Genomic DNA, 24723 nt, shown 5'->3' on the forward strand with positions numbered 1-24723 from the left:
GCACCACGAGTGAATTCGTACCTTTTGCCACAAACCGTCTATCGGTGGCTGTTGAAAGCATCGCAAAGGATGGTTGAGAAGGGGTTTTGGCATGACATAAGGAAGTTTGAGAGAGGTAGGTATAGCGTTCTAGGCACAAGCGTTGCAAAGCAGAAGGATGTATATATAGTATAACACACCAAAGTGTCATTATATAGCACAGTGAATATCTATACAAGAAGTGATTCCTTTCAATAAGTTACTGTTCAACTGTGACAACCCCTATTATATAGTCTCCATCATGAGATATAGACAAGTGTGTATTCTTGATTGCAAGTTCCGACACTACAGATGCTGAAAACTCGACTTGAGGTTTTCCTATTTGGAAATAAAGAGATTTCAACAAGAATGTTCGGTCTTGGTTTCATCTTTGTTACCCATGATCTTTGTGATGGTGACCTCATCCCATGCGAGCCTCTTGTGAGGATACACAGCTTTGAATATGGCTTCTTTAGCTACCCATCTGGGTCATGAAAGTGCTGCATCAGAAAGAGCTTTTGCATTCATTTTTTACCCTTCAACGCGAATAGCAAAACATTCAACGATTGCGTACCTTAAACTGAGCCACCTGACAACATTGCTCTCGTCTTTGTCTAATTTGATGGTGTTTTCAGTAGAGACCCACGTCCAATTGGGGGATAATAGTCGTTGATTGTCAAATGTTGGGAATAAGGTGATGAAGCTTTCCCTCTCTGATTTGGACAGGATGTGAGATGCAAGACGGTATGGCGCGTGTCTTCGTAGCAGGGAGATCATTCGTGGCATGTAGAGAATGTCGGTTCCTACTCCCAGTATGGCCATTAGTTGCAAGTTGCAAGTATTTGGGTGGTGTTTTAAGAAGAGGGAGAGACAAGAGACAAGAGAGAGTAACTAGGGTAGAGGGTGGTGGATTGCCTGCTGCATTATATCACAGATACTCCAATGTATAGATCCAACGGTGTACGCACGATGATGCAATGCTTCAGTGTAGGTTTACATTTGCAATTTTTGAGCCTCAATTGCCGCTGATTAGCCATTGCGAGCAAGGAGAGATCATTGGGATAATGCAAAGCTTTTATCAGATCTAGTCGTATCGTATTGGAATGAGCGATCGGGCGCGTATACGAGAAGCCAGCGCAACACCAAAGCTTAAACCGGCTGGCTGCGACTTCTTGCATAGATTTGCGGTTTTTGACCATCGCGTTAGATCTGAGGGGAATCTTGAGCTTTAAGGTTGTTGATACACGAGTACATGATCATCCCGACATTCTGGGGGTCCTCCGAAGTTTCTTTCCTTCATTCTCTCGCCCCTTCGACCATTCTGCTCCAAACACAGCAAAAGGTTGGTGGGTCATTTGTAGAGCATTCAGCCCACACTGGCAGAGAGGGCCAGAACGACATAGTCCTGGTCGCAATACTCATATTATCCATTAATCTATCGCACAGTTGCGCCAATGACCACCGCAACGGCAGCGGCTGCTGCCAGTCGAGCTAGTGTAGACAGTAATCGCTCTGCCAGCTCAACAAGCACAGCTGGCACCAACGGCAAGAACTCTCGCCACTCCATTGGCCCATGGTCTCTACTCAGGACGCTCGGCGAGGGAGAATTTGGTAAAGTAAAGCTTGCACTTCACCAGGAAACTGGCAAGGAAGCTGCAATCAAGCTCATAAAGAAGGAATCTATTGAAAATCCTACACGCAGAGCTAAGCTTTTACGTGAAATCGCAATCCTAAAGGCCGTAAACCATCCCTACATTGTCAAGCTATTTGAAGTTATCGAAACAGACACTCATATCGGAATCGTCACAGAGTTCGCCTCCGGAGGCGAAGTATTTGAATATATATTGGCTCATAGATATCTCAAAGAACGGGATGCTTGTCGCTTCTTTTGTCAGCTGATTAGCGGTATGTTATTGATTTGATATTTGACCACCCTGTAGCTTTGCAGTCGGACTTTGACCAACACCTCGCTCCAATGCCAACCGCAACGTGCTCACTCGCTCATCCTACATAGGTGTAAACTATTTGCACCATTCCCACATCGTGCATCGAGACTTGAAACTGGAAAACTTGTTGTTGGATGGACAGCGGAATATAATCATTACAGATTTCGGATTTGCACATAGAGCAGAGAAGAATTTAGAAGCATTACTAACTACATCATGTGGAAGTCCATGTTATGCTGCTCCAGAGCTCGTTATCAGTGATGTACGGTCACAGATCAAAGTTTTTTCCGTCTGTCAAACCTCGAGTCATTCACTGACACGCCACTTTTCCCATTAGGGATATGTGGGAGAATCGGCTGATATATGGAGTTGTGGAGTCATTCTGGTATAGTTCTTTCTTGTTCTTGCGCGATCTGTGTGCTGATATTTAACATGTCGAAAAAACACTAGTATGCCATGTTATGTGGTTATCTACCATTCGATGATGATCCAGCAAACCCTGATGGCGATAACATCAATCTTCTATACAAGTATATATTAGAAACCGAGCTAGACTTCCCTGAATATGTTGGATCAACAGCACGATCACTGCTGAAACGAATGCTCGTGCCAGACCCAAAGAGGAGAGCAAAGATACAGGAAATCATGGCGCATCCATGGGTACAGCCCTTTGCATACATATTTTCTGAAACGCCTGTTAAAGTAGCAGACCCACTTATGGAACCAGAATCGTTTGTGGAACGTATTCCATCACCATCACCAAATATTGACGAAGACATGATTGAATCCTCAGATGTCGAAATGACGACTGCTGTACCTGATTCGGATATTGTAGCTGCTGAACCATATGTAGAAGCATCAGCCATCACCACAACGACAACGACAACTGCTGCTACGACAACGGCCAAAAAGCCAACGACTTCAAAGGACTCGACTTATTTATCACGAGAAGATTCCTCATTAGAAGATTCAAAACGATCATCTGTAGATAATAAAGCTGCCACAACAACCACAATAGCATCAATAACTAATAATACTTCCAATAATAATAATCCTGTGGCACCTCCACGGTCAACCACTCTGCTACCCATCGCTGCAACAGCTTCTTCAGTGGCCGTTGCAGTCGGAATCGCTTCTGCTGTCTCATCAACATCATCAACCACTACCAACACCAATACATCAACCACAACATCCTCTGCAATTAACTCATCAATATCATCTGTACCAGTGAGAAAAGTACCACCACCAGTGGTACCAGCTATAGACGAGTCTGTTTCGAAAAAGAAACGGACATCAGGTGTGTTGAAACCAAATGTGGTTTCACCTATTAGAAATCCACAAATAGTTACCGACGAGCTGGAAAAGCGACGCATGTCGGCTCATTACAATGACTCGGATGCTAAAAAGGCGAGAAGGGATGTACAGTTCAAAGAAGGAGGCGCTGGCGCTTCTGAGGCTGAACCTACGTTTGCTGAGATTGCCGCTACTCGTAAGAGGTACGATTGTTGTGTGTATATGACTGTGGAGAGAGCATTTGAATTAAGGGCTTAAAAGGGAGCTGTCGTATTTCTAATGAAGGGACCATAACCTAACCTCTCCATTCTCCACGACAGTTTCGATGTTCGAAAACTCGTTAATGGTGGAACAGAACTACCTGGTAAACCACCGCAACGTGGTGTATCCTGGTTTAGAAGGAGACCTGGTCCAATTCCAATACGTAAGTTGGAAATAAAGTTACTGTTCCATTCCTGTTTTTGCTCAAATTATCCCCTAACACTTCCTTTCATAGCCGAGGACGAGGCACCACCTCCACTGCCAACACCAATACCACCACTGCCGCGAATGTCAATGATGACTGCCCGAACAGCCACAGGCCCCATCGCATCCTCAGTCCCCTCACAAAACCTCCCACCACCCAGGCAAACATCCGTACCCCAACAACAGCAAACAGCATCTTCCATAGCTGCTATTGAAGCATCCCAACCACGATACCACTACGGCGTGATAGATCGCCGAGCACTGACTTCCAAACAACCGAGACTGCAAATCGCTGAAATTAAAGCCATTGTTGCATCAATGGGTCTTGAGGTGACTGATGACAAGAGTAATGAGTATAAGGTGAAATGTATTAGACGGCAACGGCCAATGACTTCGGATAACTCTTCGATGAGTTCGGTGGCGGATGTATCGAATCAACAGCCACAACAACAACAATCGAATACGTCGAGAACGCCAACACGGAAGCCATCTCGAGTAGTATCTATATTCCCATTCTCCTTCCTTCGCAGACAGTCCAAAACCAATAATTCGTCTACGACATCCGTAAACAGCCAACTGCAGCAGCAGCAAACCATAGACGCACAACTAGCTACCGTAGCAAGTGAAGTCCGATTCAGTATAGAGGTACAGAGGCTACGGAACTTGCCTGGCTTATACGTCGTTGATTTCGAGAGATCGAAAGGTGATCGATGGCTGTTTCGTAAACTGTATGATGATATTGTTACAAAATTGGATTTGAAGACGGAGGGAGCTGCTATATCGATTGGTGCGTAATTTAGTTAGGGGGTATATCAATTCAATGGACAATTGCGATAGCATGTAGGCTATATAATGAAACATGAAACTTGGAGGGAGAGGAGAAAGAGCAGCACCTCACGGGAAGGGACTTTCTTGATATAAATTTGGTTTGGGGGAAGCTGTCGTGTTGCTTTTTTATTAAGTACAAAACAGCGAATTAAGGAGGGAGATAGTAGTTAATGTAATTTGTTTTGCTTTATCCTTCTTATATTTTTGTTTGAATGGGGATATTAGAATACAATCTGTGGTTTACACATACGTATATCTCAGTGCCTTTTTGGTGTGAAATTTGGATCATTGCTTGTTGTTTCTTGACACACAGCATATCCTTGCACTTGGTTTTCTAACCATGATGACCATGAACACCAGTTCCAATAAGCGGTCCAGGACCATTGTTGTTGAACTGTGAAATCCGTGGCAAGAAATTGTTTACACCACCACCATTGTTATTCCCATTCACACCATTACTGATTCCATGTGACGTAGCAGGTGGATGCTGCCCATACGCATTACCATGAAATCCGTACTCGTTCTTGTTCTTCTTTTTCATGGGCTGGCCATGACTTGTTGTTGGTGGCTGTTGCTGTATTTGTTGTTGCTGTGGCGCGATAGGCTGTTGTTGTAAGAGGGACACTTGTGGAGACATGTTTTGGTTTGGGATGTTCATGTTTTGGGTGTTGGGGAGTGTGGATGGTATGAGTGGCTGTTGTTGTTGTATGGGGAGTGTGCTTGTTTGTTGGGTGGAGAAGGGGAGTTGTGGTGTTGTGGTGTTTACTGCTGGGAAGCCGTTGAGGCGAGAGTAAGGAGGGATGTTGTGGATGGGTGGTATTGATGCCCTGGAGGTGAAAGAAATTTGGCGTTTTAGCAATCAAGACAATCGAGTAAGAAAAGAAGGGAGGGAGACAATAGCCATGCAGCTACTAACCTGTTCTCTTCTTGCTTCTTGTTATTATGTAAATCCTCCAACGGTTGACGACTTTCACGACGTGATTCCAGAGCGCGATGTGCAAGTGGGTCATAGAGTTGCTAAAACGTTCAAATAGTATCTAAGACTATGCCTTTTTTGTCCTCAAATTTTCTTTGCCCTTTACCTTGGTTTTACGCTTCCTTCTCTGTCGATCAGCAGCATTCTGTTCAATTTCCAATTCAAACAGCCTTCTCAACTCGTTTTCAAACTTGTCTGCAAATCCATCACCTTGGAAGAATGAATGTGACATTAATTGTCTCGCTGAAGCTCGTTGGTCGGGATCATATTGTAAGCAGCACTATTTATGATTGAGAGCAAGAAAGTCATGTCAGCGAATGAAATCCAAACACTCACTCATCTGTTTTGCGGTGCGGGAAACAAACGCAACAATCCAATACAGCGTAGCTTACATGAAGCCAATGCAACGCATCAGGACTCAACTGAGCCAATCTCGATTCCAACGTATGCTTATTCGACCCCATTCCGCCATCAGGCACACGAACACCCACAAACATGGGATTTCGCATAAAGACGTCGAGATGGCGTTTACATAACGGTCCTAGACATCTAACGATTCGATATAATTGATCCACGTCGGTGTCACCGGGAAACAAGGGTTGTCCGTTGGTTAATTCAGCTAGGATGCATCCTGTTGCCCAAATGTCGACTGCTTTGCCGTATTCTACGTCTCCTACGAGGAGTTCTGGGGCGCGATACCAACGTGTTGCTACATAGTCTGTGTATTTGGCGCCTGGCCCAGCTGCGAAAAATGTGGTTGAATCCGTATTAGATGTGGGCTTTCCTCGACAGTTGTTTCGGGTAGTCTTACCTAGAGATCGAGCAAATCCAAAATCACATAGCTTTACAACACCATTGACTGATATCAATATGTTTTCTGGTTTAATGTCTCGATGTATAACCTGCGTGACAAAAAAATCTAGATAAGAGCGCGTCATAATCCCTGCATCCACAAAGTAAGAACTTACACTATGCGAATGCAAGTACTCTACAGCCCTCAACAGCTGCCACATGCATCTTCTAACAGCATTCCCCACACTGCCATCTCGATCACGCAAATCCGCCAATCCATGAGGGTGCTTGTCCAAATCTTCCAAAACTGTGCGATCGACATGTTCAAAGACCAAATAAAGTTTCCCTTTTCGTCTGAATACTTCGAGGAGATTCACGATATTGTCATGCTTGAGTTGCTAATGACAAGCCCAAAAAAGTCAGTCAAGGACAAGTTTCTGATACTACACACATGTTTTCATTACCTTGAGCATCCGAACTTCTCGTAAAGCAGTCTTCCGTATCTGCGCGTCGTCTTCAGACTCCTTAAATTTCTTGATTGCAACTACTTGTCCAGTCTCTCTGTTTCGACATTTCATCACCACGCCATAGGTTCCTTCACCAATCGTGCCAATCTTTTCGTAAGATTCCATTGTTTCCAAAGGTCGCGTTTAAGAAATGTCCTAAACTAGCTATGAAAATTTAGTTTCGTGTTAGCAATTCCTAACACTATCATCACAGGTTCTTGTTTGGGTTAACATCCACCAAAAATTGTGACGTCGAGCACCTCAACACCATACGTTCGAAGAACCAAAGCAAGACTTGCGTGAATTTACCTGAATTAGATAAATAGACCCATTCGATCCACAATGCTCAGCAATGGTATATGAAATGTGAAGAAAACCCAGACTTTTTTCGAGAGTGTGCTCGATCAGCAATCAATCTCAAACCACAGCGGAAATAAATGCACACCCTCCAATCTGGCCTTCAGTTCTCGGTAGAAACTGTCCTAGCACGCCAAGGGGAGAAATTCGTTTGTCTTCAACTTAGCGATGAATGGTTTGGAGTGGAATGAGCGACCACATCACGAGCAGAATTGCTTGAACGGCACTTGAGACTCATTAACATCAAATTTTATTCTAGACGAGGCCCACAGTGCAGAGATGCGTAAAATCCTCAATTAATACCAATAGGATCTAAAACAGCTCATTTGTTTGCAGTTGCGTACTTTTGATTACCAAGGAAAAAGGAAAAGCGTGAGGGGTTTCTTTTTAGTCGATGGTATCTACAGTTCTAACTTCAAAATACATATGTGTGCTATCGGGATTCAAATTCCTCTCGCCTTATGACCTTCTCCATCAACGTTCGTTCAACGCAAAACGCTGTGCTAGAACTATTACGATACTTCGTCACCCTTTCGACATACCAAATGTCCACCTTACTCTAGTTTCCCGTTTGATGTTCTCCGCACCCGTTGTCGAAGCTCTTTACTTTGACGTCCTTCATGCTCTGGTAGTTCTTCAGCAATTGCTCCAACAACAATATCATTCCCCCCCCCCCCCCCCTTTTTCCAATCTGACGGAGCTCCTTTTCGCCTTAAAGACATGACCGACATCAATGTATTGCCGCGGCAGGTCATTTCTGCTGTTGCATTCTCGCACCAGACAATGGCTAGATTGGGCAACCTAGTTATAAGGTTATACTTATGGTCATCAGTCAAGTCTAGGTTCGGCTTTTCATTCACATGATGATCTGAAGTTTTGGCATGAATTTTGGGCAAATCTGCGCCATAATCGATTTGCTCAAAACCCAATACATCGAGTTCCATGGCTCCGACACTAGTCAACGGATTTGACTTTCTGAAGAGTCCTCCAGCAGCAGCATCTCTATCAGAGAGACGAAGATCTTTCAGCAGTGAAAAGCCAGCTTGGCATAATAAGTCCTGTTCAAGTATGAATTCTTCTAATTCCAATTGCAGTACCTCTAGTGTGGCCGAGCAATTTACTATCTTCTATTCGTCCAGCAATATTAGTACTCATTCTTTCAATTTTTGACTGGTCAGAACTCTCAAAATGAGCTCTCCACTTCTCTCTCGCGCGCTCTCTCTCTCTCCCTCCCTCCAAAGAACAGACCACACACACTCGCTGGTACAAACGCTCAAACACAGCTCTTACAAATTCCAAAGTACAAACACTCTCTCAATATGTCCATGGTAACTGTCTCCTCGATTATTTGAGCTTTTCTCATGCTTTCCTCGATGTCATGCTTGGACTTGCAGGTGAAGACACCCAACACACTGTACACTCTGAAGACATGCAGAGTCAGATGCAGTTTTAATTGTTCTAATATACAAAACAAAAATTGGCGTACAGGTCGGCGGCAGTTTGATTTTTTACTACAACGAAGGTCGTCCTCTAGTTTCTATAGGCAACAAGGCCATGCATAATCCAGCGACGCCTATTAAGCCCGCGGCGAAATACAATGGCAAGTCCGACCATATCGAAAGGAAGGCACCAGACATCAAAGGAGCCAAAGCACCTTAGGTTGAAAAATGAGTCTTGAGAACACAAATGAGGAATTAAGAACTCGTACCAGTAATGCGACCAAGTGCAGAGGCGATGCCACAAGCTGTGGCTCGATAGCTCGATGCAAACACCTCAGGGGTGTAAGTAAACAGGACTGTGGGATTTGTGGAAGTAAGTAATCACGAAGGTGTTTGAAAGACAGCATCCAAAAACTACAATTACAAGTGTTACTCACCTCCATATATCATATTCGAAAAGAAGGTTGAAAGACATGAGAAACCCAAAAGAGATGCTTGAGAGCGCGAAAAGTTGAAGAGGACAAACGAAATGACCTGTTGTGAATAATCAAAATGTAAGAACATAGATGCCATAAATACTAGTTGACGTGGGCAGTATTACCGTTCCAATAGCAGAAAGAACCATTGTTCCTCGTCGACCAAGACTTGTCTCAATGAGCCACATGCCAGCAAACGAAGCAGGAACTCCGGCAATAGAAACAACTAAAAGAACGAAAGATCGTCAAGATTCAAAAATGCAGTTGCGTTCAATGGGAAACCCGCTCGTTGGCTGGTACTTGCTCAGATAATCGCGATAAAGATCGTCAACAGTTTGATCAGGTGGTCCGTGTACCGCCAAGAGCGCAGGCAAGTAGCCATTGAACATGGTATATCCACAAGCGACAAACATCCTGTTTAAGCGAGAGGGAAAAGAGTGAGCTTAATTCTTTGTGGTCTATACTTGCTGAATATGGTACCAAATCAAGTTGACCAATAAGGTAGTCCTGTTTGTTCAAAGGAAATAAAGTAAGCGCTGTCCCTTTTCGCGCTCTAAATTAATCAAACAGGCTCAACTTACAGCCACATCGACTTTGAGAACAACGGTCGAATATTGGCAGGAGTAAATTTGCTCATGTTGGAAGAGACAACTTCCATCCATGATGAAGATGTTCTCCATATTTTTCCAGTGCTTGGTGAAGCATCGTCGTCGCGTACACGTAATTGTGGCATATCTTCAATAGTCAAATCAAGTTCAATTTTTCCTTGTCTGCCAAGATGATTGAGCACATCAAGCGCTTCTTGTCTTTTGCCTCGAGAGAGCTACAATGTGAAACATAGGTTTGTTATGAAGTTTTGATCACCAAGTCTCAACCACCTCCAATGTACCAGAAATTTGGGTGATTCTAACATTCTGAAAACAAAGAATCGAGCAACAAACATGGCTCCGGTCATTGTTCCCAAAACGAACAGTACGTATCTCCAGCCTTCGTTACTCGAGCGAGGACAGTCTAAGGCAGACGCGCAGCTCCGTGAGGGCATCAAAAACCATCCAGAGAGAGAAGTGGCAACTTGCCCGACTGGCCAGAACACGGAAAGTAGGGTCAGCAGCTTCTGTTGTTCAGTTGGCATGAATTCCAAGAACAGCGTGCCATCCCTAAAACAACCATTGATTCAGTGGGGAAGAAACGGCAGGGTTGAAATATACGAAAGTAACTTACACTGGGAGATTACCTCCAATCCCAAAGCCCATTGACGCGAGCAACCCACATAAAGCTGCAAAGCTGGGTGCTAATCCTACAGAACCGAAACAGAGTGTCCAAAGACGATTTTAGAGTCTGACGAAAAACTGCTAGCATTTAGAAGCTGTTACCCACCTGAGCCAAAGGCAAAGACGCAGGTCAAGAATAGCGTTGCGTTGAAGGCTGTCCGTCGGCCAATAATATCCGCGAGGATTCCAAAAGAGCCTGCTCCTATTAGCATGCTGTATTAATAGAAACAGCAGAAAAACCGTTACTTCTTGCCATCACCCTTAATTCAAAAGAACGCGAATGATTACTTGAGCTTACCCAAGAAAGCTGGATGTGGAACCAAGTCCAGAAAGAGCAGTTGGAACATCAAATTCATGCTGAACTTGAGGAATGATGATTGCCAATGCTTGAAGCGTTGCCTAAATTGGTGATTCAACACGGGAGAAAGGTGAGGAAGAAGGAAGCAGGGAGCTTTAAAAGTCTAATTTGAATGTTTGCGGGTTTCAACAAAGTACAACCAATAAATGTTTGACAAAGACTTGAAACCCAAGGGGAGGAGCAGTCTGAAATAGCATGTATCTGAAACAGGACACTCACGTTATCTGCAAACCAGCCAAAACCTAAACGTAATGTGGTGGAATGGGATTGAATCAAAACAGTCAAAACAGACGATCGAGATTGAAACAGGATCATTACCGCACAAAAAGAACAATTGCCAATGGTAACGAGTCATTCCAATCCTGTCGAGTGTCACGTTCACAATGGTCATGTCGACGCCATAATCACTAGCCTACATTGATTATATAAAACGGTTAGAACAGACGATCGCGATCAAAATGGAAGTTTCAAGATCCAATGTGTATCATTAAAACAGGTTTTCAGAAAGATGATGGAGATCGAGCAGAACTGTCAAATTGCAAAACACGCATCCAAGATTTCAAACAAGATGTTGGCGACTTTCACAAGAGCAGATCACGTCACTTACATGGGATCCCAGCAGCGGAGCGTCTGTAGAGACTGGAGTCACCGTTCTTGTACGAGTATGAGCCGAGCGCTCGTCAGTGCTGGGAGACTTTCCAGGCATCGTTTGATCTTCAATATACATTGGCTCCATCTCGAAAGCTCCATTCACTACTTGTATTTCGTCGCTGGCTAGTAAGTGATAGATGGCTGCCGTCGTGTTGGAGATTGTTGCAAGAAATTAGGAGAGTTTCGAGATTGGCCACGCGTGTGTGTCCGAAACGTTGACAGGTGGTGAAGGAAGGAGTTGGAGGTCGGCTCAGTCTATTGCATGCATCTATTCGTGCGCTAAAATACGGTAAAACACGTCAACGTTGTGTGATTTTTCGTCTGCATCCTTACATTCAAAGTTTCAGATCTGCAATCTGAGCAACAACGAATACTTTGCTGTTTAGATGTCGGTATGCACTGTACTCATTGAAACGCCAATTTCAACTCTTGACTTACTTATTGACTCTCGAACACTAACGCTGAGCTCAAGTTTAGAGTATTCAAGTTTTATATTTTGCTTCAGCAAAAGAGGCAACAAATGGTATTGCATCCGAGAACATCCAGCTCGTAAATGATCCAATGACTGTCAAGGACCTCATATCTCTCCTATCAAAGAGGCATCCGCCGCTGGAACCTGTTTTGAAATCTGCCATGATTGCAGTCAACTTGGAATATGTCGAATTGGACGATATGGTCAAGGCAGGAGATGAAGTAGCTGTCATTCCCCCTGTTAGTGGAGGTTGAACCTTGTATTGCGGTTGCAGCACGGACTGTATTGTCAAGTGCATCGTTTTGGGCTCGATGATACACGGATATGCTCAGATGTGGACGAGATAGACCTCTTTGCTTGGAATTCAAGCACTGACATCACGTATAAAGTCACTCTGATTGCGTAGTCTGCCCTGGATTATGGCATTCTAAAGTATTGCTGATGTGAAATGAACATATTGTAGTAGTAGCAAACTCCTGTGAACAAGTACCGGTAAATACAACGCAGACATATACATGAGAACTGAGAGAAACGGTGAAAATCTTAAACCCGTTTGGAGTATCATTTGTCTGCAGATGTAGTAGATACAGGCGGTAACTTTTGTAGTTCAAATGACCAAGATCAACGATGACAGCTCAACCGTGTCTCTTGATAAAATATGATCTGAAACTCAGTTCGCTTTAGTTGTTCCAAACAGACCAGTTGGAGTCACTGATGACCAACACAAACTCCTTGTTGGAAACAAAATCTGGATGCTCCAAGAATTGTAAGATCTCTACCGTTGGAGTTCATCTCTTCAAGAACTACAATGAACGCACACAAGGACAAAAACAAGCTTGAACTCGGCGACATGATATTTCTGCTTCTTTTTGCTCGAAAGTTTTGGTATTTCTCGTTATAAGTGGGTGTGTAGTTGGTGTTTCGTGGTGAGTGGTGCTTTTCATCAATGACATTGCACAAAAAGACCATTTCTCACTTTGGCTTCGACATAGATCCAGACTTTGGAGATGGAATGAACAGGAGTTGCAGCTGAATGGTGTTTGAATGGGGTAAGAGGTGGAGGAGGAGGAGGGTAGATGAGCTTTGTAAATTGTAGACAAGTAGAAATTACATAAAAGTCTGGCCTCTTTCTTGGTATTAAAGATGGAGTTCCAGTGATGTCTTGTTGATCCAAAAACTCAAATTCAGCACCAGGTAAGAGCGAATTGCGCGTCTTGGGCGCCATATCTCCAAATTCCAGGCGTTGAATATCCAAATCTGAGGCCTCCACTGCTCAAGTTCAATCTCAAAATTCGAGATATCCATCCAAAGATCCAAGTTACGCAGTCAGACCAAAGGCATCGAGGAGACTACGAGACAACTGAAAATCAGTTTTACAATGCCAGGTAAGTGAATATGAAGTCTCATACACGATCTCAACTCACCAAAAAGCACGCCTTTTAGCCACTGTCGATGGCGAGAAAGTTGTTCTCCACGGACCAGTCAATTCTTCTGCAACGATTTATCTCCTTGGATCCACCGTTACTTCATGGACTGTTAACGGTCAAGAAAGGCTCTTTCTGAGGTTGTTTCCCGCAAAAGATTGGAAACATTTTAAGTTGAACATTTGTGTGATTTGTGGAAAGTCGGCTGATCGATTTTGATTATGTAATGAATAGCGAGAAGGCGATTCTCAATGGATCCAAAGCAATTCGAGGTGGTATACCTCTCGTCTTTCCAGTATTCGGAACAGTTCCAGGAAATCCACTACCTCAGCACGGATTCGCGAGGACTTCGAAATGGAGTTGGAGTGGTGTACAGTCTGATACTGCAGATTCTATATCTGCACTCTTTGGTACGCGATGTGGTCATACGTATTGTGGATGATTTTGGTGGGAAGTCAACCCGCTGAACTTTGACATTGATTAGAGCTGAAGCCGGAACACGTACCTGCCGACTTGTATGCGAAATGGCCACACCCATTCGCATTGGCATACCATGTTACTCTGAGTGCGAAACAATTGGTGACCAAACTGGTTATTCGTAATACTGGTTCTGCACCATTTGATTTCACAACGTTATTGCATACGTACTTCAAAGTCAAGGTATCCTATTAGCCCAAACGTCTACTTTCCGGGACCGCAATATCCGCAATATCGTAACACGTCTGTGTATCATATTAGGACATTTCTACAGTTGGCGTCACGGGATTACAACAATTACACTACGTCGACAAGGTTCTGTCAAGTGCACGAGCAGTGGAAACCAGATCACACGTTGCAGTATCTGGAGAAGTTGATAGAGTATATGAGGGCGTGAAAAACGATGAAATCACAATTGAAGGAGTTGGATTCGGTGACGTGAAAATTGTGAAGTACAATTTTCCTGATGTTGGTAAGCTAAGTGCAATGTGAACAGCTGAATGTGATCCCATGATTTTTCTTTACTTTAGTTGTGTGGAATCCATGGTCTGAAAAGGCAAACGCCATGGCTGATTTCGGGGACGAGGAATATCACAATATGATTTGTGTAGAAGTGGGATCTGTATCAACCCCAGTGAGCTTGGCTGCAGCTGGCACATGGGAAGGAAGTCAAATTTTGTCTGCCTTGTAGATTGTCATGCTAAAATATATACCCCTTGTTTATCAGCGCATCACTTCTATTTCTTCAACGCCAATTCATATCACATCACAAAACAACATCTTATTCCTTCCTTCGTTTCTGTCTTTACTGGATCATCTTATTCTTTCTTTGCGGTAGGGCGTTGGTATTTCCTGCCGTGCCCGCCCCAGAAGGAATCGCGTAGATCTGGTAGCACGTCTCTGATAAGGTAGAGTGCTTTGGCTCGGAAGGTCCACGTTTCATAACGCTTTCCTGTTTTGACAGCATCATGTATCAATTCAGCCGCGTCGGCACATTCCATGCCCTGATCCATATTGAGTTGCACGGAGCCTTCTCGGGTTCGATTCAAGTCAGTCTTGACGACACCTGGGAAGCTAATTACAAAGATTGAGATGAGAGAGATTGTCACTCATAAGTGGTCGATTATGAAATATCGAGCAAAAATAAACATTAAGCCAAGGCACATACAGAATGCTGATTTCAAAGCTTGGTTCTTCAAGGCTCAACGCATCACAGAAGCCTTTGAGAGCGAACTTTGAGCCAGAGTAACCTGGAAAAAAAGTGGTATTTATCTCTGTTTGTTAGAGAGATAGAATGCAGCAACCAGAATATTACCACATCGGGTTATGGAACCAAATATTCCAGCAACCTGATGGAAAATTCTTAAGCACAAGACTTCAATTGTCTCACGATAACTTTTGAACAAAGTCACCACCCACAGATGAAATGATAGAAATCTTAGGTTGTGCACTCTTCTTCAACAGATGCAATCCGTAGATGATGAAGCCTATGGTTCCAAAGTAGTTGATCTAAAGAAGGTAGGACATGAGTTTGATAAAAGGCCTTCATGGAAGAACAGAATCACAAGACGAAACATAATTTACATCCATGAGATTCCTCATGAGTCGCAGATCATTAAGCTCTTGGACCGTGTAGCCCATTGATATTCCAGCATTTGCGACAAACAAGTCAATTCGGCCGTATTCATCGCCAATCCGTTTTACGGCTTTTTTGATTTCGTCTTCTGAAGCGACGTCGATAGGCAGAGCAAGGACACTTGATGCACCGAGTTTTCGACATTCAGTAGCGACGACATTCAACTCAGCTTCGCGTCGAGCCATGATGACCAGGTTAGCACCGTCCTTTGCGTATATCCGAGCGAGATCTGCGCCCATTCCAGCTGAACAGCCAGTGATGACTAGTATTAAAAGTGGTGGTTTGATTAGGGTTGAATCCAAATAAAGTGTAGATAGAAGTCCAGCTCGATTCGGCACTTGATGATTCGATTGATCTGATCCAGTACGAGGATGCGACAGTGTCCGTAAGGAAAGGATTTGACCGACAAATACAGGCACGATGTCTGCCTCTGAATGTGTAGAGCCTCTGATTTAGAGTGTACCACCCACGTTTGTTGTGATGCCCCAACAGCTTGCACCTCCGAACGAGTACTAGACTCACCGACGACTTTTCCAGCAGCATCCCATATCTACGATTTGGTTATAGAATCAGTTCTACCGTTGAGAGAAGCAGCAACTGTTGCGCAAAATGGTGCTTACCTTTGGTTTGGTTTGAATGTACAAATACAAGTTGTAGAGAATCAATAAAGGCATTGTCAATGCGACGAATACACGTGCTGCCACCTCCTCGAGGAGGTTCTTCAGCTTGATTTCCATGGTTGTCTACCTTCTACGTTTGCAAGCAATTGAAACCAAGTTGAGCAGGGGTGCTTGGCGGTTTAGACAGTCGTCAACAGTGGGAACAGTTTCGAAATCATTCCCTTGTTATATCGAGGCCATCATGGAATCGAGATCTACTAGAACAATCCCAAATCGTTACTCTGTAGTTGTTCCAAACAGCGACGAGGAGGATGAAGCCGAGGAGGAAGAGGAAGAAGACGATGTTTCTTCTCATGATGGTATAAATCTAGAATGGACTCCTGAGGAGAGATCTGCTGGTAACTGTCGATCTTGAACGTCGCATCTTTGATCAAACACATTCAGTGGAAACACTCACACACACACACGCTATTTACAGTACTGCAACACTACGCAATTGACACACTATTCCCTACCGAATGGAATGAAGACAAGGACACTCCCATGCTGCAACCAGATCAATACGCTATAGCTGGTCTATCAAGTTCTGAACCTACTGCAATATCACGTCCTTCCCTGACAGCCACAACCGTCGAAACGGGAATTGTCGATGGAGAAGATCCATTGGGTATCAAGTCAAACACGTGCGTCAGAATGAAACGATGGTTTGAGAAAAGTGACCAAGTAATGACTTGTCACTCACACTTTGATATGTATCTAGTAAAAAGGGTGCCAAGAAGAAGGGTACTCGAAAATCAAGTTCAAAAGGTCCACCTGAACAAGATCCACGTTAGTATTTCTACCAAACGGCTACAACAAGCGCCATTGCCCTAACATCACGTTGTTGGATAGCACATTTGTCGATTACTTCAAGATCCTTTGCTCCTGACCGATTCCTAATCGAAAATCATGGAGATACGCCATACAAGGATCTAGTTATGGGATTGGAAACATTAAGATCTGCCATGGAAAAACGAGAAGAGTTGATGAAGAATCTCGTCAAGACTCATTTTTCCAAGTTTGTTACAGCGAAAGAATCCATCGATGGTAGTTTCTACATCTCGCGTTACATGTTAAATTCGGGAGCTAACACTTGTCTCGGTAGCCTTTTACGATGAAATGAGAGCCAAAACACTCATTTCTCACGATTCTTACGGGATCAAGCCATTCTCGAGCCGTCTGAACAGTACGCCATAATTCTTTGCAATGACAAACGAAACGGAAATGATGTCTCTGACATGATACATAAAATTCTAGATTCTCATACTGGTGCCAGCTCACTCTATACCCCAATGTTGGAGAGGAGAACAAAAGCTGAAAACATTCGCATTGCTTTGGGTATCTTGGATCAGTGGAAATTCTTCTTCAATCTGCCAAGCACCCTCACAGAGTTTGCTGCCAAGGTGGTTGGTCATAAAAATCGGACGAACATTGATTCAACATACTAACGTGCGTTGTGTTCTTAGAGCAAATACGATGCGGTCGCTCAGAACTACAAGAAGGGCAAATACCTCATGGACACATCGTTTGGAGCAGCACCAGTTTCTCCAACACGTCGTGACCCAGGGCAAGATTCGACATTGCTACCATCTAGCTATAAAATGGTCTTTGACAAAGTTTGGGCTGAAGTGGAAAAGATTGTTACCAAATGCAGAGCTGATTTGATGTCTCTGTTAAAGAATCCATCATTACCGATTGAACAACAAGAGAGAACCATTAGGTTGGTGTTATGCAATCTTATCGTCATCGTTTTTGCATTGACCAAGTACATACTTAATTTCTTAGTTGCTTGACTGAACTGGATTCGCAAGATGATCCGGTCTGGTTTTACTTGCAAAGCCAGTATCAGTTCATTCTGTCTCAACTGACAGATGCATACAATGATCATTGTGGTCGACTTCACGGTACGTCTCGTAGTCAAGATAATACTTCACAGCTTTGTTAGTCTGTCAGCCTCTTAACACTCTCGGTGTATAGAATTACGTGATCTGGCGGGACCGATCAGTGCCATGTCTCCCAAGAGTCCTACAAGCCCAAGTAGCGCAAAAAAGTCTGTTGAAGTTCATCGAACGATAGTTCGATCAGATCGTTTCGGGCTCTCTGAGTTCAAGCAAGCTATATCATCTGTGCAAACTCGAGACTTTGAGACTGAATTTGGTATTAATTGACTGAATTTGATTTCGGTGATCGCAATAATACCAATAGCTGCAACTCTTAACGGTCGTTTTTAGCTCATGACCTCGATGCTCAACTATGGAAGGCAACTCTCAAACTTATCAAAGCTCTGTCAGTGGCACTTATCAAGCAACTGCCAAGTTTCTGGAAGGTGTCTCGTTTGTTCAACATGAGTCGCCAGGTAACTTTTACGTGACATGCAATTACAGTCAGCCCCTGCGTTTTTTGCTATTCTTTGCTCAAATTGACTTATGTAGAGAGCTGGTGGTGCACAAGGAGCCAGAAAGCGTCGTGGTGCAACAGACTCACGACAATCGGAAGTGCCCATGCAAATGATTCAAAACATACTGGGTCTGTATGCTCAAATAGTATCGGCCGCACTCTTCTTGCATCATAGTGTAGCAGCTCTCCAACAAAAGGTGGCCTCTGGTGAGATAACGATAAATGTCAGCGAATCGGTCCCGATTCTAGAAGTTCAAGCGTCATCACCAGAAGACGTCAGTGGATCAGATAGCTCTGTAAATCAATCTGTCACCGCATCAGCGGGCAATGTAAGCCAATCCATGACATCTCTGACACAACGTTTAAAACGGCCCAACTCCCCCATAATGGCTGATGCACGTGTGGTTGATGCACCACCAAATCCTACAGAATTGACTGTGGATTTCGCTCGATTGCTATGGTCACATCCGTTAACAGCTGCCTTCTACCTTGTGGGAATCATGACGGAATTGACTGGATGTAGAAACCAAATAAGCCGTATGCAAATGACTTCAGAAGCTGGCTTCTTGAGTGATATGGATGCAGTTGTTGAGAATGTGCAAGTTAGAGCGATGGAGTGTATATGCGGTGGTGTCGTAAGAGGCAAGTTCCTGTCGAGCATGTTCTACCTTCACTCTTTTTAAACCTTCGTTTGTCATCGATATAGAGTGCAAGTCATTCCATCTCTACGAAGACTGGTTGCTGGAACCAGAAGTACGACGTCAAGCTGCCAAAGCCACAGAAGATCCAGAACTCAGGCCAGACTCTGCTTCTGGTGTCTTGGGCGAGACAACTGCTCTCCCGAAACTGTTCTATAGATTCTTTAGATTCATATTACGAGCACTATTCCGTATTGCTTCATCAACTCAACGGCCAGACTCACAGAAGCACGGTGCTGCTGCCATTATTGGTGGCCTACCATTTGGATACTTTGGTGGTACTTCAGGTGCCGTCCTCCCTATGTCCACCACCTCAAACAGTCAAGACGAATTGCAAGCGAGGAACAGTGTCGTTTCCGCAACGGAAATGTATCGTGTTCGAACGTGTTTGATTGAGTGTGTAAATGCATTCTTAGATGTATGTGAATGGCTTGCTGTTATGTGGAAGCCACAGCAGAGTGCAGAGTTGGCTGGTACGAGATATGCGATGCTGAAAGGTGCCGAGTATGGAATTGTTGGTGGGGAAGGTGTGCTGAGTCATGAGCTCGTTGGGAGGAAGGCGAGAAAGCTGGATGTTACTGTGCTGGTAAATTAGTGTTGTCTTTCTTTTACTACTCCTTTTGAGTATGTACTGGTACTTCAAACTCATTCCTGAGCTTTATTAGGATACCCGACTGCTGATTGTGACTAGCAACTTGTCCTTTTTGAAGATGGTTGCTCTACCTAAACTGGCATCACTATTTGAATCCAAGTTTCGTGCTCCATTGACTTCGGATGTTGAGGTGTGAAAAGACTTCTCGTTTCATTCGTTTTGCACGTTTAGGTTTCTCGATCCACCACAATGCTGATATCTCACTGTCCATGTTAGGATTTGCATAAAGTGACTGATCATCTTGACTCAATACTCTTCCAAAACTATATACGACGTAAACATTCACCTATAGCCGAAATGGTTGAGCAAGGCATTGTTGCGTCAGGACTGGATTGGTATTATATTTCCAAGCCTGAAGGTATGGTGTGTTGAGACTTTTGGCTCTTTTGGTCTACCCAATCCGATCCACTCAACGCCTCCAAATTAGAAATACGGCAACATGTACATGATATACTGTTGCGGTTTGTCTTGGTCCATGCTGAAGTCTCAGCTGTTGGAAAGCCATTGATGGATCGTGTCATGAGAGAGCTCATGCTATGTCTTGCAAATGATTTGCTGTTGGCATACCGGAATATTGATCGTTTCAGTCCTGGTGGAATGATGCAGGTAAAGCCTTGGGGTTTGATAGAGATTCTTCCCACTTTTGGCCTTACATGCTTTTGATCCCGTAGGCAACATTAGAAACTGAATTCCTGCAGCAGACTCTTACGAAATACGAGACACCAGATACGACGTCCATTTTCCAACTCATATATGATGGCATTGAACGTGGAGTACCCAGTGCAGAACTGAAACAATCTCAACAAACGAATCGGGTTCAGGAGATTGTTGAAGAAGTACGAGTCCTAGTTGATGATGCTAGAAATGGTACTCGTATACAATTTCAGTGCTTTGGTGATGCTGCAAAAGGTGTCAAGAGGATGGTTGGTCAAAAGAGTAGTGCGAATATGGATCTAAATTCTGTGAATAGGAGGAATTCAACGGGCAGAACATAAAAGGAAGTCTACTCTTCATTCATATGGTCTGTGAAATTTTCTTCAGTCGCAGTTACAAAGTAGAACGAATAAATCACTTACATTTCCGTAACACCGCGTTTTCTCGAGTTTATGACTAGAATTTATACATAAACAAAATACACAGTTGCTATAAGAAGAGCGACCTAAAACCTCAACTTGGGCTAGAATATTTCTCACCACTAAAAAATCCTCCTATTTTTCCAAAAAAAAAATCCCCCCAAGAGAGTGTTCAAAGCAACGTAATCAAATACAGATTCCATTCCATTCGGCTACACTTGTCTAATCACACATATAAAAAGCTTTGTTTTCTCAGATTCTGGTGGCCATTGATGGCGGCAGAGGCGGCTGCTGCTGATAATACATTGGCTGCACGTTTCCTCCAGGCATGATCATAGGCGCCATGGCTTGCTGGTAGTGCATTTGAGCCATCATATGCATTTGATGTTGTTGTTGAGCTACTGCAACAGATGACGACGTAGATGTACAAGTAGTAGAATTCGACATTTGTGCTTGTTGATTTGTGGCCCCTCCTGCACTGACATTGCTGCTACTTGGTGATACTATCGATGGTGGTGGTGACGGACTGCTCCCGGTTGTTCCCGCAGTTGCTCGACCTCGAAGGACTTTTTCGACTAGAGCTGCTACACGTTGACCATATTTGGAGCCACGTAATGTTTGTAGATGAGGTGCGAGGACACGAGCACATGCTTCTCTTCCATTGTGGTCTGCTAGTTGCAGTAAATGCTGAACCACGTAGTTGGCATATTGATGGTTCATCATGTCCAATAGTGGCGGGCGGCTAGACCGAGATGAAAGTCAGATCGTTGTTAGGTCTTTCACATGCAAATTAATTTGACATACCCGCCGTCACGACCTCCATTGCACGAGATACAAGCTTCCACCATTTCAGACAACTCTCGACGTGGAGCAACTCTCATAGCCTTCTCGACAACTTTTGAGGCATATTGATCGGCAGCCATCTCTTTCAAGTTGCGAGCTACCACACGAAGCAAATACGATCTGTCTGCTGGTGCACCGTGTTCAAGCACATGTTGAATAACCCAATTTCCCCATTGCCCTAATATATGGAGTGTGTGAGTATCATTGATTTCCTACCATTACTCAAGTGAAAATTCGCTTTTTTCGCTTACCTCTTGACACCTCTACGGCATGAGTCAAAACTTCACCCATCACAGCAGCTCTTTCTTCTTCACCACGTCGTTCAAAGATACATTGTACTACAAGTGATCCACTTTCATCAGCTGCAACCATATGCCATCGACCAGCTACAGCAGAGTTTGCCGCTCTCATTATAGAAGGAGCTTCACAGGTCGTCCATTTTATTTCCAAGGCACGCTGCCATACGTGACAGGCAAATCTGTGTAGTAGGGTTGATGAGGCATGTGGAAGTAGTTCGTTGACTAAGGCTTGTTTCAGAGTTTCGGGAACGGTATCGAGAGCCTGTAGCAATTTGGTTGTTTATAGTGTCAGTATCACTTTCCAACCATGGCAAAAAACAATATCCTTATCCTATGAATTGATACATACCTTTTGAACTACATGACATCCAAATCGATCGCATGAGAGTGACAAGACATTTCCGCGTATAGTTTCACCAATCAGTCGGACTTGTTGTTGAGTTCCTGGAAAAAATGAACGTCTTAGGGCTAATGCATACCGTCAGGCAGTGTGGTAAGCCCCATACCATATTCCAAGCATCGTTGCATCAAAAAGTTGCCAAAACGATTTCGCATCAATTTGGCTGGTTCTCGCAGAATGGCTTCAAAGATACTGTCTCGAACAGCTGGATCAGAGGACTTGAGTTTCTGCTGTAGCAAGAGGGAGGCAGGTTGATCATTGATTCTTATGATCTTATCCACAAGTTGCTATGTTATTGGGAATCAGGAATGAGCAAACAAAAACGGTACCAGCTGAGGTCTTTCAATCATGCTACTTACATTATAGTTGATGGGTCCAGTAGGCTCAATCACAACAGTAGCTACAGCTTCACGTTCATCCATAATAATACTTGGATCAAAGCTAGCACGTCTTTCTTCTCGTGCAGCCATAAAATCCATATTTCCTCTACGCTCACTACCAAAACTGGCTCTTCGGCTTGGGTATCTAGCTACAGATCCATCACGGACAGAGTCTTGTTCAAAGGTTGACGAGTCCCATATAGATTTTACGGCAGCCAACGGAGCACTTGAAGTAGAAGATATGACTGAAGCGGAAGACGGTAATGGGGCACTATCGAGTGGTGGAGTCGAGACTGATGTAGATGACTTTGAGGAGGAAGAGTAGAAAGAGTCTGATGCTGACGATATTTGACTTGAATTATGATCGCCCGTAGAAACAGGTGTTGGTAAACCGTTCTTGAGTAGTACTGTGTTGTTGTTGTTGGAGGAAGCAAAAAGTGGCATGATTGGTTGTACTTCAGAGCCAATGGGGCCCCAAATACTTCTTGTTGTTGCATTGGCCAATCCTGTGACTGAGCTATTGACTGTGCCAACACTGCCGCCACCAAGTAAGGAATGGGCTGATCCAAGACTCTTTTCCGATCCCTTGGTTTCGTCGTCATCCCAAGACATTACACCAGCCAAGACTTCTTCACCATCAATACCAACAACTACATCGAATTCTGTTGCGACTAGACTACCATTATCGTTCGAATGGCGCGATTTCAAGGCTGCTTTCAGCTCAGTATCGAGGAATTCCACTTGAAGCTCTTGCTCTTGTAAGCGAGTCTCTAGTTTCGATATCGAGTTCGTCGCTTGTTGGCGTAAAGTGGCGGTAGCCCTGTCGATTTCAGCCATTTGAGTGACATGAGCAGCAGCCAATTGTGCCTCTCGTGCAGCGACTGTGGCACTGAGTTGCACAATTTGGTTTTGTAAATTCTCGAGAACCTAAGTTCAGATTTATTGTTGAATACAGGTCCAAGCTAACAAACACAGATCCAAACATAAAACGTAAAACTGATAAACACAACAGGATGATGACGTACTTGTTTCCTGGTGAGAAATCCTCTCCAAGCAGACTGGAACTTTCTTGCAGCAGTGTCCTCTTCCCGTCTTGCATCACCAGATTGTGATGTTGTCGTATGTAGGTCTCGGCGTGGAGCGACACTTGATGGCCTCTGTCCAGAGATTCCAGATGATGAGTTGGCAGATATGGGTCGAGTCTATTGGGCGATAGCGATGAGCGTTTTCAGTCCTTCACAAGAAGTGTGCAAAGATTAAAACCCAGTCGTACTACTTGTGTTCTGTCTGAATCAGAAGAGGGCTTTTTGGTCAGCTCAACAGGAGTAAATATACCCATTCCTCCATTTCCATATTCTTTTGCTCCAGCTCTTATTGACCCTACTAGTCCACCACTCGATGACGTTGTTGTGGTTGATCTTAGTGACAAACCAGTGTTCACAGAAGTCTTTCGTGGTGAAGACGAGGCAGGTGCAGACGAAGGGATGATTCTATTACTAGAAGGAGTGCGCTGGGAAGAGATGGCACTTGACGATCTTGGTGCTGGATGGGAGATGTTTGTTGATGAAGCATCAGAGGAGGCGATTACGGATCGTTTAGTAGGAGTAGGTGCTCTCATGATGATGTATAGCAAGAGTGTCGCTGCATTCAGTAGCCCGTAGTTAACCCTCTTTGCCTACCGCCCAATCTGTTTTTATGACGAGTTGTCAATACATCGAAACCAGCTTTGTTCTGAACTGATCAGAGTAGTTCAGTACTCTAGGGCGACATAGATGCATACCTTTGATTGAGACCCCCTCGTTCTCCCTTCCTCAAACTACAGAATTGAAGGTACCTACACTGAATGAATGCGTTGTAGGAGTTTAAAATAACTGAAAACGGAAGTTGAATTTTGGCAAGGCCCCCTTACAACGCGACACCCTCGAAAGCATGGAAAT

General features: G+C 44.0%; 7 protein-coding genes across 7 annotated transcripts; 2 read left to right on the forward strand and 5 right to left on the reverse strand.

The window, feature by feature from the left end:
* Nucleotides 1–238: 238 nt before the first annotated feature.
* Nucleotides 239–840, reverse strand: SmJEL517_g05235 (holo-[acyl-carrier-protein] synthase; the record flags this gene model as incomplete). Its single annotated transcript, XM_031171161.1, has 3 exons — nucleotides 239–357; nucleotides 417–502; nucleotides 593–840. The coding sequence occupies 3 exons, from the start codon at nucleotides 838–840 to the stop codon at nucleotides 239–241; spliced, it is 453 nt and encodes a 150-aa protein (XP_031022870.1).
* A 632-nt stretch (nucleotides 841–1472) lies between these two features.
* Nucleotides 1473–4517, forward strand: SmJEL517_g05236 (uncharacterized protein; the record flags this gene model as incomplete). Its single annotated transcript, XM_031171162.1, has 6 exons — nucleotides 1473–1923; nucleotides 2033–2226; nucleotides 2302–2349; nucleotides 2415–3460; nucleotides 3578–3681; nucleotides 3754–4517. 6 exons carry the CDS (start codon nucleotides 1473–1475, stop codon nucleotides 4515–4517), a joined length of 2607 nt encoding a protein of 868 aa, XP_031022869.1.
* A 367-nt stretch (nucleotides 4518–4884) lies between these two features.
* On the reverse strand, nucleotides 4885–6950 carry SmJEL517_g05237 (uncharacterized protein; the record flags this gene model as incomplete). The annotated part of the gene is made up of 7 exons (XM_031171163.1): nucleotides 4885–5377; nucleotides 5467–5567; nucleotides 5633–5806; nucleotides 5919–6268; nucleotides 6338–6428; nucleotides 6495–6716; nucleotides 6783–6950. The coding sequence occupies 7 exons, from the start codon at nucleotides 6948–6950 to the stop codon at nucleotides 4885–4887; spliced, it is 1599 nt and encodes a 532-aa protein (XP_031022868.1).
* A 1742-nt stretch (nucleotides 6951–8692) lies between these two features.
* SmJEL517_g05238 (uncharacterized protein) lies at nucleotides 8693–11461 on the reverse strand (the record flags this gene model as incomplete). Its single annotated transcript, XM_031171164.1, has 12 exons — nucleotides 8693–8835; nucleotides 8890–8976; nucleotides 9058–9154; nucleotides 9222–9322; nucleotides 9453–9510; nucleotides 9561–9603; nucleotides 9678–9919; nucleotides 9986–10253; nucleotides 10318–10393; nucleotides 10474–10580; nucleotides 10666–10766; nucleotides 11333–11461. The coding sequence occupies 12 exons, from the start codon at nucleotides 11459–11461 to the stop codon at nucleotides 8693–8695; spliced, it is 1452 nt and encodes a 483-aa protein (XP_031022873.1).
* Nucleotides 11462–11937: 476 nt separating this feature from the next.
* On the forward strand, nucleotides 11938–14440 carry SmJEL517_g05239 (uncharacterized protein; the record flags this gene model as incomplete). The annotated part of the gene is made up of 6 exons (XM_031171165.1): nucleotides 11938–12097; nucleotides 13089–13233; nucleotides 13507–13682; nucleotides 13757–13932; nucleotides 14011–14221; nucleotides 14280–14440. The coding sequence occupies 6 exons, from the start codon at nucleotides 11938–11940 to the stop codon at nucleotides 14438–14440; spliced, it is 1029 nt and encodes a 342-aa protein (XP_031022872.1).
* Nucleotides 14441–14567: 127 nt separating this feature from the next.
* SmJEL517_g05240 (uncharacterized protein) lies at nucleotides 14568–16122 on the reverse strand (the record flags this gene model as incomplete). The annotated part of the gene is made up of 7 exons (XM_031171166.1): nucleotides 14568–14823; nucleotides 14918–14999; nucleotides 15065–15098; nucleotides 15169–15258; nucleotides 15334–15815; nucleotides 15908–15935; nucleotides 16006–16122. The coding sequence occupies 7 exons, from the start codon at nucleotides 16120–16122 to the stop codon at nucleotides 14568–14570; spliced, it is 1089 nt and encodes a 362-aa protein (XP_031022840.1).
* Nucleotides 16123–21116: 4994 nt separating this feature from the next.
* On the reverse strand, nucleotides 21117–24404 carry SmJEL517_g05241 (uncharacterized protein; the record flags this gene model as incomplete). The annotated part of the gene is made up of 8 exons (XM_031171167.1): nucleotides 21117–21606; nucleotides 21669–21885; nucleotides 21959–22268; nucleotides 22356–22450; nucleotides 22513–22693; nucleotides 22766–23713; nucleotides 23812–23988; nucleotides 24060–24404. 8 exons carry the CDS (start codon nucleotides 24402–24404, stop codon nucleotides 21117–21119), a joined length of 2763 nt encoding a protein of 920 aa, XP_031022841.1.
* Between the last annotated feature and the right edge of the window lie 319 nt (nucleotides 24405–24723).

The sequence above is a fragment of the Synchytrium microbalum genome (genome assembly GCF_006535985.1).
Source record: "Synchytrium microbalum strain JEL517 chromosome Unknown SmJEL517_scf0045, whole genome shotgun sequence".
NCBI classification, from domain to species: Eukaryota; Fungi; Chytridiomycota; class Chytridiomycetes; order Synchytriales; family Synchytriaceae; genus Synchytrium; species Synchytrium microbalum.